The 12,706-nt window shown below is 38.1% G+C and overlaps 1 protein-coding gene across 1 annotated transcript; it reads left to right on the plus strand.

The window, feature by feature from the left end:
* Positions 1-9,286: 9,286 nt before the first annotated feature.
* LOC138852206 (tyrosine-protein kinase Yes-like) lies at positions 9,287-10,546 on the plus strand. Its single transcript, XM_070081913.1, has one exon. It carries the CDS (start codon positions 9,355-9,357, stop codon positions 10,105-10,107), a length of 753 nt encoding a protein of 250 aa, XP_069938014.1. The 5' UTR covers positions 9,287-9,354; the 3' UTR covers positions 10,108-10,546.
* Positions 10,547-12,706: the final 2,160 nt, after the last annotated feature.

The following is a 12,706-nucleotide window of genomic DNA, read 5'->3' on the forward strand; positions in this document are numbered from 1 at the left end:
ACACACACAGTCTTTACATTAATACTCATAATACACTCAATAAATGCACTACAGCGTCACTGTTATATACTAATTTTTAAACAACTAAAATATACACAATTATACACATTTCCACTAATACACACATCTCTAAAACACTAAAACCAAAAAAATGAAACTGAGAAAAATAATACTACCATTGTTTCAAGTTTTAATTTCTGATACAATGTCACTAAATAGAAAAATAAATAAATATTAAAATCCTAGTTTCAAGTCTTCTATATTTCACTTATTTTTCATAGCAGTTGTCACTTCGTATCTTCTTCTTTCGTATTTCGTTGCGTCGTTACCTAAAATGGAAATAAATGAAGCTTTCATTGTCGTAGAACTTCTGCGGAACGTCTGAGGGATGTCAGTGAAGGGCCCAGGGATGGTCAGAAGCGCTACTGACGGTCATCAGTTAGATGAACAGGCCAAAATCCGGCCACGGAACGAGGGGGCCTGAGGGTGAGGAAGGCGAGGCTTGGATGCAGGAGTCTGAGGCGCGATCTGAAGAGTTTGCTCGAGTATGGGAGACACGGGCCCTTGAAGCTGAGATCAGGGCTCGAGAGGCCGAGAAACAGGTTCGTGCTGCTGAAGCCAAGTCACGAAAGTGCGAGAGCCGAACACGATAGGTCTCGAAAGGTCTCCCTAGTCTTGAAGGCTGAGGTTCAGGAAAAAGAAGCTCAGGTCTTGGCTAGGGTTGAAGCTGAGTTTAGCACTGACGAGGCCGAGACCAAGGCTCGGAAGACCGAGAATCGGGCCTATGAGAACGAGAACTGCACCTGGAAGGCAAAGGTTCGGGAACGAGGCAGACATGCAGTCTCGTGAGGCTGCCCAAGCCTGCGAGATCAAGGTCATGGCTCGGATTAAATCTGAAACAAGAGCTGAGGAGGCCGAGAACCGATCTCGAGAGGCCGCTTTAGCCTGGGAGGCTAACGGATGAGACTGAGGTCCAGACCCGTTGAATCAATTTTCAGAGAAAAATGAGGAAAATGATCTGCATCCACTTTACTTTAGTGATGTTCAGCTCAGTGATCGACCTGGTTCTATTTTAATGTGTGTTGAATCAAAGAAATAAGGACGCACGAAATCTGGAAAAATATTGAAGAGTTACACCGGTGATGTCCAGAAAGAGCCGGGAGAAAATTGGGATTTCGGATTTTACAAGAGTGGCTCACCTCCAGTACCTGAGGGATCGATAATGACGGACGCCGGGGAGTGAGTGCCTACTCCACAAGCTGCCACTTTCCTAGGGGAGACTTTTGCTGATCTCATCCCTCTAGGCGATGTGTGAGCCCAGAGAGGTTGAGCGGTCTTCTGTATAGTATAGCATGTTTTGTAGAGGTTAAAAGCAGACTGACTCGTTGTCCAGAAAAGGTGGACAGCCAGTGGACTCGTAGTTCAGTGGCTGTCGTGAAATGGCTGGCTGTATGAAGTTTTCTCTTTTTTTTTTAATTTGTACCAAGATCCCATGATTTCTTGATGGGATCTTGATAAAAGGAATTCTTCAACACTTGTCCAACCTTTGGACGAAGACCTACTTCCACATTGGGATTTCTCAAGTGTGATAACACCTACGACTGCTTCAACTCACCTGTTTATAATACAAGTCACTTCGCACATATGCTGTATTCTTTACAAGATTGAAGGACTGATTACATCGACTCAAGGCTTAGGGACTGATTACCTCAAACTCCTCCTGTTCTTCACCATACTCCTTTATATGGACTGATGAAGCCACTGTGTGGCGAAACGTATCTTCAATAAAGATTCCCATATGTTGCTTAAGTGTCTCAATCATTACTGACTTTACATTTTTAAGAAAATGGTATATTCTGTGTGAACCAGGTGCACTTATAGATTATGATCACATAAATTACTTCTATGAAGGTGTAGGTATAATTTTTTTTTTCGTTTTACCCTCCACCATCTCCATCTCTTTCCTCGCATTAAACCCGGCTCATCCAGTCATCGTCCTTTAATGCACCGTTAGCACTCTTCCTCCCATATTTTCTTATATAAAAATCAATTACGAGATCTTAAATTAACATATTTTATACTTATATATAATTTCTTGAGCCCGAGCCAACAAGATTTAATCTTAATTAAAAACATTAGCGGTGTTACTAATAGTAATATATAAATGTGTAACTGGTAATTCTCTACTATCTCTTTCCCATTATGTCCCAAATTCTCAAACACCGGACTCTCTTCATCTGATCTACTCTCCATTAGAAGCCTGACACTGCTTCATTCTATCCAGGATACCCTGTCCATCGCAAACACTCCATCAATGTCCACCAAACACTCTTTGTCTCTACCAAACTCTTCCCATAGAGGAGGTGGTGTTGGTCGCGAGGGACAATGGTGCTGGTGGTGGAAAGCAGTTACAGGGATGGTTGTAGATATGTCTGCTAAAGGTAATGTATATTAGGTGACTCTGCCTCCTTCCGCCCTCCCCCTCCCAGCCCAATAACCACAAATACCCTGTTCCTCCAACAAAAACTCAATATGTCTCCCTCTAATTGAGACACTTATGCAGTATATTGGCATCTTTATTGATGAAACGTTTCGCCACACAGTGGAAGCGTTTCATCAGTCCATTACAAAACAGCCACTGTATGGCGAAACGTTTCTTCAATAAAGATTCCCATGTGTTGCATAAGTGTCTCAGTCTTCAAATTGTCGGTTTTAAACCATTTATCACATCTGTCAGACTCTGCAACATCAATTGATGGACTAAACACATCGACTCCAGGCTGAGGGACTGATTACCTCGAACTCCCCCTCTCCTGACACCCTTCTGATTTGTGTTGGACTGATGAAGCCACTGTGTGACGAAACGTTTCTTCAATAAAGATTTCCATGTTACGTAAGTGTCTATCTTCAGCTTGTCGGTTTTAAACCATTTATCACATGTCTCCCTCTTGTGGATGAGCAGCATGTACAACCATGGACTAGACTGACTTTTGAGGGAAAACCAACACTTGGATCACACCTCCTTGGGGAAGCAGTGGATGGCCGCGCATCTCACAGATGCCAATTCAAAGTTAATCTCCCTCAGAAGTGCCAATTCTCTCTCTTTAAACTCCTATTATCATGCAAGTACCATTTCATTCAGACTTGCTTTTTCCGGCTTTACGTCCTTCAGATCACACTCATCAGCACATTGCTTCCACACAAATTTTAAAGTTTTAACGCAAAACTACAGAAAAATTAGACAGGCGTAATCTTAATAATTTCTGTTCTTTTGGTTTCACCTGAGATCACCGGAGGAACTGTGGTGGGTCAAACATAGGTTGATGACTCTATTAGATAACCCAATCACAGACAAGTGAAAATGCAGCAAATGACACTGTTTAACTGTTTTGGAAATGCAATCTCGAAATCTCATCAATTATTTTTTAATTTCGTTACGCGAGGGCAAAATGTATGGAATTACAGGTTGTCCAACGCTAATTAAATCAAGCCAAACTTGATGAAGAATAATTAACATTAAAAAATACATATATAAGAATGTCCTTTTCTCTCTTTGGAGAAAAAGTATGTTTCCCTGATATTGCAGTTACTCAACCCAGTTTCTTTTAGGAAAATACATCGATTTTGAATGTTTAACCCCACTCAAGTGGAACATTCTCAGTTGCTTCAAGAAAACTATGTACATAGAAAAAAATCTGACTCTCTCTGTAGGTACATAGAAAAACAATTAAAATTTCCCTCATCTATGTCGTTTATGTATGTTGTGAATAACAAAGGGCCCAACACTGACCCCTGTGGAACACCGCTTGTGACTCGTCCCCACTCTGATTTCTCCCCATTTATGCAAACTCTCTGTTACCTGTCTGTTAACCACGCCTCGACAAAGACAGTAATCCCCTCCTCTTACGTCTTCCTCGACAATCTCCTGTATGGAACTCTATCAAAACCTTACTGAACTCCATATTCACAAAATGAAATCCATTTCCATGAGCTACCTCATCAAATACCTTAACGAAAAAAGTTAATGGCAAGACCGCCCCAGTTGTAAAACTGTGCCGAGATTTACTGACCAATTTATATCTTCCAAGGTGGCTTCGCATTCTCTAGAGAATTATTGGGTCCAACAATTTTCCCACAATGGAGGGTAGGCTAACTGGCATATAATCTGAAGCTAGAACCTGCCTATTGCTTTATAGATAAGTATTACATTTGTCTAAGTATTACATCTGCTGAGTATCGAGTTGTAGTCAGTGGTGCAACTCGTACCTAGTTAACAGTGACATTTTGGAAGCTGATGGTGTGTTACCCTAGCGTGAAAATCTTGAATCTTTCAAAGCTTTGTTGGTGAAGTGTTTCAAATTTTGTTCTTAAGGCAGTATTTCTGAGACAAAACAGTTTCTTGCACTAAGTCATATAGTTACTTTGTGGAATATATTAAAAAAAAAAGAACATGGCAATATGCTTCTATTTACTTCAATCCAATGATTGTAGGCTAGTGTTATCTAAAATGTATTTTTTTATTTTTTGTCACATCTGCTATCTAGCATTGAGTTATATTCCAGTGGTTAGGCACATTCAGAATGAGTGTGTTTTGGTAGCTCATTTTGTTCTTACTGCAGGCTGGAAGAGTGTCTGAAGTGGCTCACAGTCATGTCTTATATTACTCTCTGCTTCAGAATACAATTCATGGAAAACCAGTCTAAGTGAAGATAGAAAACATGGCAAACTGTTGTATCCTGTCCCTGTAATTCATTTGAAAACACTGACACTATCATCTCCTGCTATGAAATAAATTTTAGAAGCTGGTGTGTTGAATCCATTCATTTCTTCCTGAATAATCTCGGAGATGAGCGCTGCTGTGTGGGATTCAGGAAATGTTAATGATCGATAGACAACAGTTTTCTGAATAATAAGTGACGTTGTGTACCGTACATACCTATACGTGGTCAGACCTCTCATCTTCCTGTTTCTCAGATGTGTTCCTCCCAAGCCTTGTGGTCACTGTAGTACCTGCTCGTAAACTTTGTATGGGGCCTGCTTCCTCCACATCTTCCTCAAGATTATTCCACTTCCTAATCACCCTGAGACTGAAGAACTACTTCCTGACATCCCTATAACTTATCTGGGGTTTCAACTTCCAGCTATGCCCTCATGTACCACGTTCTCGCCTCTCGGTCTATCCCTGTCTACCCAAGAATTTTGTTTGCTGCTATCAAGTTTTCTCTTGTTCAGGTTTCCTCTAATGTCATCAGGTTCAGTTCCTTTGATATCGAAGTAGATAGAGACAGAGTCATAGTAGAGAGTCATTGCATAGGAGGGGGTAGAGGAATAGTGCTATAGTGGATAGTAGCATAGTGGTCGATAGTGGCATAGTTGTGGATAGTGCGCTATGAATGGATAAAAAAAATGGCTGCAATGATCAATGTAAACATCACTACCATGAGCAATGTGAATATCACTACCAGTATCAAACTAAACATCACTACCTGGTCCCATGGCCTTGTGGCAAAAGCTATCGATTCACACGGTGAGGGTCCGGGTTCGATTCCCGGCGAAGGGGTGGAAACTTCGGACGTGTTTCCTTGCACCAGTTGTCTCTGTTCACACATCAGTAAAATGGGTACCTGGGTGTTAGTCGACTGGTTTGGGTCGCATCCTGGGACAAAATTGACCTAATTTGCCCGAAATGCTCAGCATAACAAGGGACTTCTATCTAGGACTCTATACCTTGTACATGTACTCATAGTAAATAAAGATATATCATTATTATGTTCAATATGAACATCACTACCATGATCAATGTAAATATCACTACCATTATCAATGTGAACATCACTACCATTATCAATGTGAACATCACTACCATGATCGATGTGAATATCACTCCCATGATAAATGTGAATATCAATACCATGATCAATGTGAATATCACTACCATGACCAATGTGAATATCACTACCATTATCAATGTGAATATCACTACCATTATCAATGTGAATATCGCTAACATGATCAATGTGAATATCACTACCATTATCAATGTGAATATCGCTAACATGATCAATGTAAACATCAGTGCCATGATGAATGTGAACATCACTACCATGTTCAATGTGAATTTCACTACCATGATCAATGTGAACATCACTACCGTTATCAGTGTGAACATCACTACCATGATCAATGTGAATATCACTACCATTATCAATGTGAACATCACTACGATGAACAATGTGACTATTACTACCATGACCAATGACAACATCACTACCATGGTCAATGTAAATATCACTACAGTGATCAATTTAAATATCAGTACCATGATGAACACCACTAATGTGAATATCACTACCATGATCACTATGAACATCACTACAATGATCAATATAAATATCACTCCCATATCAATGTGAATATCACTACCATGATCAATGAAAATATCACTACCATTATCAATGAACATCACTACATGATCAATGTAAATATCACTACCATTATATGTGAACATCACTACCATGATCAATGTGAATATCACTACCATTATCAATGTGAACATCACTACCATGATCAATATAAACATCACTACCATAATCAATGTGAATATCACTACCACAATGTGAATATCACTACCATGATCAATGTGAACATCACTACCATGATCAATGTAAATATCACTACCATAATCAATGTGAATATCACTACCATGATCAATGTGAATATCACTACCATTATCAATGTGAACATCACTACCATGATATGTAAATATCACTACCATAATCAATGTGAATATCACATGACCATGATCAATGTGAACATCACTACCATGATCAATGTAAATATCACTACCATAATCAATGTGAATATCACTACCATGATCAATGTGAACATCACTACAATGATCAATGTAAATATCACTACCATAATCAATGTGAATATCACTACCATGATCAATATGAGCATCACTACCATGATCAATGTGAACATCACTACCATGATCAATGTAAATATCAGTACCATGATCACTATGAACACCACTACAATGATCAATATAAACCTCACTCCCATAACAATGTGAATATCACTACCATGATCAGTGTGAACGTTATTACCATTATCAGTATGAACGTCACTATCAATATCAATGTAAAGATAGCTGCCATGATCAATGTGATTATCACTACCATCATCAATGTGAATATCACTATCATGATCAATGTGAACATCACTACCATGATCAATATAAACATCACTACCATGATCAATGTGACTATTACTACCATGATCAATGTGAACATCACTACCATGATCAATGTGAATATCACTACAGTGATCAATTTAAACATTAGTACCATGATGAATGTGAATATCACAACCATGATCATTATAAACACCACTACCATAATCAATCAAACATCACTACCATTACCATATTCTTCACTACCTTATCATTAATGTTATCACTACTGTAATCAGTAGCAAGAACATCACTGGTGATCACCTCTACCATAATCACTGATCATTTAATTATCATGACACTAATAATCATTACGTAATCTTAACTATAATGATCATTGCCATAATTATTACTGCAATCATTATTGCTGTAATAATCACTACCATAATCCATAATCAATAATTACGTCTAGCATAATCATCAAAAACCTTTGCAACCATCACTATTAAAATCATCATTACTTTAATAACTGCTGCAATCAACACTACTGTAATCATCACTGCTATAAACATTACTATTGTTATCATTACTTTATTCACTACTATACTCATCATTACTGGAATAACTACTGTAATCATCACTATTGTAATCATCACTATCATAATCATCACTACTATAATAATCACTACCACAATCAACACTATTATAATAATCACTATCATATTCATCATTACCATAATCATCGCTACCATAATCATCACTACTGAAAACATCAAAACCATAATCATCACTACTGTAATCACTATCATACTCATCACTACCGTAATCCATTACTACAACAATCATGTTTACCATAATCATGAGTACCATAATCATCACGTCTGGAATCATCACTGCCATAATCATCACTAATGCAATCATCGCTACCTTAATCTTGACTACTATAACAATCACTACCATAATCATTACTGCCATATTCATGACTAGTATAATCATCACTAACATAATCATGACTACTGTAATCATCACTACTGTAATCATCATTACCATAATCATCATTACCATAATCATCACTTCTGAAATCACCACTACTGTAATCATCATTACCATAAACTATCATAATCACTTCTGAAATCATCACTACTGTAATCATCACTATTGTAATCACAACTATCATAATCATCGTTACTGAAATCATCACTACTGTAATCATCACTATTGCACTCATCACTGCTGTAATCATCACTACCACAATCATCAGTACTCTAATCATTACTAATGAACTCCATCGTTACAATACTATTCACTATCCTCATCATCTTCACTACAATAATTAACACAATCCTCATCATCTTCACTACAATAATCATCACACTCAATAATCACTATCCTCATTATCTTCACTCATAATCAGCACTCTCTCAACTACAATAATCAACACTATCCTCATATCTTCACTACAATAATCAACACTATCCATCATCTTCACTACAATAATCAACACTATCCTCATCTTCACTACAATAATCAACACTATCCTCATCATCTTCACTAAAATAATCAACACTATCCGAATCATCTTCACTACAATAATCACACATCCTATCCTCATCGCAATAATAATCATCACTATCCTCATTATCTTCACTAAAATAATCAACACTATCCTCATGTTCACTACAATAATCAACACTATCCTCATCATCTTCACTACAATAATCATCTTCACACTATCACGAATCATTATCTTCACTATCAATCATTAATCAATCACTATCCTCATCTTCACTGCAATAATCAACACTATATCATTATCTTCACTACAACAATCATCACTATCCTCATCTTCACTATAATAATCAACACTATCTTCATTATCTTCACTACAATATTCATCACTATCCTCATTATCTTCACTGTATTAGTCCCAAACAGATTTCTCATGATTTTCTTCACTACACTATGACTTGTGTCTTAACAATTGTCTAATATAATCAACAAAGATCACTCCTCTTATCAAACTACAAATATCTAATCGTAAGATGAAAAATTCGAAGTTCACTATATTATGTGATATTGCTAAAGCATGTAAAGTTAGTGAATTTGTTAGAATATATATTTATGAGTGATAATACCAAACTTAATTTTCTTTAGAAAAGTTAGATATCACAGTAGCCATCATGGCTATTTTGGGATCAAAAGTTATTCAGCAAATGTGGCGAGAAAAGGAAAAGTTGCTTGGGTGTGGATGTTATGGGCAAGTTGCTCTAGTGAACTGGAATGGAACACCCGCTGCTTTGAAGAAAGCAAAATCTAAAACCTACAAAGATTGTTTTAGGAAAGAAGCTCGAATTCTTAAGGCCTTACAAGGAGCTGGTGGAGCTCCCATACTTTATGGTATGAAGACGGTGCCTCCAGTTCTGCTCGTCTCTTACAAAGGCAGTCGCCGCCTCTCTGATATTATGACAGATGACTCCTTTGACCTTCTTCGCGTAGGCCTTGAAATTGGGTATAAATTGCGAGAAATTCACACTGCAGGTTACGTACACAGTGACCTCAAGGACGACAACGTGATGGTGGAAGGATCACCAGAAGCACCAGAGGTGAGCATCATTGATTACGGTTTGACTTGTCTCTCTGGAAAAAGAATATATTTGACCGGGAATCCAGAAACCCACCCATGGTACGCCCCGGAAGTCCTCAAACAGCAGCCAAGTACCTATGCTGCAGATGTCTTTTCTTATGGATATTTAATGAAAGGCATCCTGGAAACCAGACCTCAGCGTTCTAAAATATTAGATGAACTTTTCAAGCAAGCCATGAATGCCAACCCACACAGACGCCCAACACTAAACTTTATGATAAAAGTGATAGAAGATTATAGCACATCACCACAGAGTGATATGAACGATGCCGACCCAGACAAGAACTGAAGACCCCAAAGTGTATACACCGTTCCACACCTGACTTCGTAAAGAAACGCAAACGTAGTCCCACAACCGAAGTTGCTAAAAAATGTAGAGGTAGATACACTTCCATTCCAAACCGCATTAAAATAAGCAAACTCAATCAAGCACCCGACCGGTATAACATGAGTCATCGAAAGTTCTCTAAATTTGGGACCCTTGATCTGCAAATGCATCAAATTGGTCACAATTTAAGGCCTCGGTACCCTCTCAGGAAGTATGTTCAGGAGTGAACTTACGAAAGTTCATGATCTAAAAAGGAAAAATCTTTTAAAATGCTGAGTAAAGTATAGAAAATTTTATGTTAAAGAAGGAAATTTATTTATTTTTTATTTTATATTATTTATTTTATTAAAACAGTGAGAGAGAGAAGTATAGCCAATAAAAGACAATACAAGACTGGAGAAAAAATAAAGAAACAAGACTGGAGAAAAAACTAAGAGAAAGTGAGTATGGTAGACTAAAAGAAGGATGGTGAGTGAGTATGGTAGACTAAGAGAAGGATGGTGACAGAGTATGGTAGACTAAGAGAAGGACGATGACAGTATGGTGTCCTTTGCTTAGATATTTATTAATGGATGTGTTGCTAAATTAGTAATTAGTTATATTTTTTATTTTTATATTTGCGTAATAAGAAAATAATCATAATTTATTTTATCAAATATGTTTATTGTAGTCATAATTATATTAATAGTAAAGGTGATAGTAGTTCTTACTGAAGTGATGTGTTCATCACTACCCTCTCCCATACTCTCAGTGAAAGCGACTTGTGATGACTCCTGTCGGACATGGTCCATAGTAAGGAGCCGAACCAGGCTCAATCTTGTACCTGGTGGTTGTTGCTGACCCTGGCCCTTATACTGTTGTCTTTGCGGGGAAGGAGGAGAGCTCTTTGCTCGTTATACAAGGTTTTCTATGCTCTATATCATTCAAATCTAAGCCATTTCCTGGATTACAGCCTTGATGTGTCTTCGGTCAAAGAGGTTGGCCTCTCTCTTTGCCCAACTCTGATGGTGCCTGAGTTCATCTGTTTGGGGAGTGGATGGTGACCCCTAAATGTCGAGCCCTTGTGATGACTGGCTAATTTTGTAGAGAATGATTTTGTTCATACTTAAAGGATAAAGATCTTTACTTGTGGGTCAAGGACCGATGGTGGTGTTGATTTTACTGCTGGGTCAGGGAACGATGGTGTTGATTTTACTGGTGGGGTCAGGGAACGATGGTGTTGATTTTACTGGTGGGTCAGGGAACGATGGTGTTGATTTTACTGGTGGGTCAGGGAACGATGGTGTTGATTTTACTGGTGGGTCAGGGAGCGATGGTGGTGTTGATTTTACTGGTGAATCAGGGAGCGATGGTGGTGTTGATTTTACTCTGATCGCATGTGAGGATTCTTATAGTACACAATTACTTAGAAAATCATCTATATTCATCGTTGGACGCTACTCAATCCTTGCATCACTTGCCCTATAGGTTGCTTAATTGATGCTCGGTTTACCGTGTATTCAGATTTCCAATTTACTCTGTCTGCCTTGGCCCAGCATGTTTCAGTCCACCCTGTGATCCAAAAGATTTAAAAATAGTTAGGTTGGCTCCGAGCACACCTTGTGGGTGTCCCAAGATGCCAAATCAAATGCTACTGCGGCGAGCTTGCTCTGTAGTAGACTTATGGCTACAGTGATTTGATGGGCATCGTCCTTATATATATTTAAGAAGTAGCTGACCCGGTGGGCCCTACAGTCTAGCAGGAAGTTAGTAAGAGCCTTCGGCAGAACGTCATATTTATTTCCGGCTTCATAATGTTTTTATCATTAGCTGAGTGACTGTCACTTTGAAGTCGATCTAAGTCGTCGACAAGGGACTGACCTCATTAAGGTGAAACTCAAAATTTGGCTTCTTGCACACCAGAGTTAACTTGATCTTGTTAAAACTTAAATCTCAGACTTTTAAGGGTTTTTCGTCAGTGATTTAATGGTTTTTAAACTGATGCTAGCTATTTTAACTTGGTATAATATTTCATTGTATTAGAGGTGTTATCCTTGTTCATAATATTCATAGCTTTTATTCAATTTTATCTTTGTTTTTAATGTACGCGAGATATATATAACTTTTTACTGCTAAGAGTGCTCAGTGACCTACTCTTTGAAAGTGCTCAGTATATATCATAAATACTGCCTTGAAAGTAGCTATGAACATGGAATACTTTTCATATTGTGAGGACACAAATAATTTGATTAGTACCATCACTAAACTGACATCTTCTCTTTTGAAAGTTCTCATTATCCATCTTATTACTTCCCTAACTTCTGCATATATAACGTTTCTTTTGCTTGTTTTTAATTCTCCATTCTCTCCCTGTGACATTTTCCGTAGCCAACGTTGAGCCCTAAATACTGCTTTTATTGAGTCTATACAGACTCCACAATAACACTGTACATGTAATAGTCTTGGAAAGTGTGGAGGCCTAAGTTGTGGAGAATGCTGAGGATAACTGCAGTAGGCCTACCAGATCATGTAAGTTGCGATTTTGGTTAGATAATAAAGCAGTGTGTGTGGCTGTGTAGTC

This window comes from Cherax quadricarinatus, unplaced genomic scaffold (assembly GCF_038502225.1).
Source record: "Cherax quadricarinatus isolate ZL_2023a unplaced genomic scaffold, ASM3850222v1 Contig4971, whole genome shotgun sequence".
Classification (NCBI taxonomy): Eukaryota; Metazoa; Arthropoda; class Malacostraca; order Decapoda; family Parastacidae; genus Cherax; species Cherax quadricarinatus.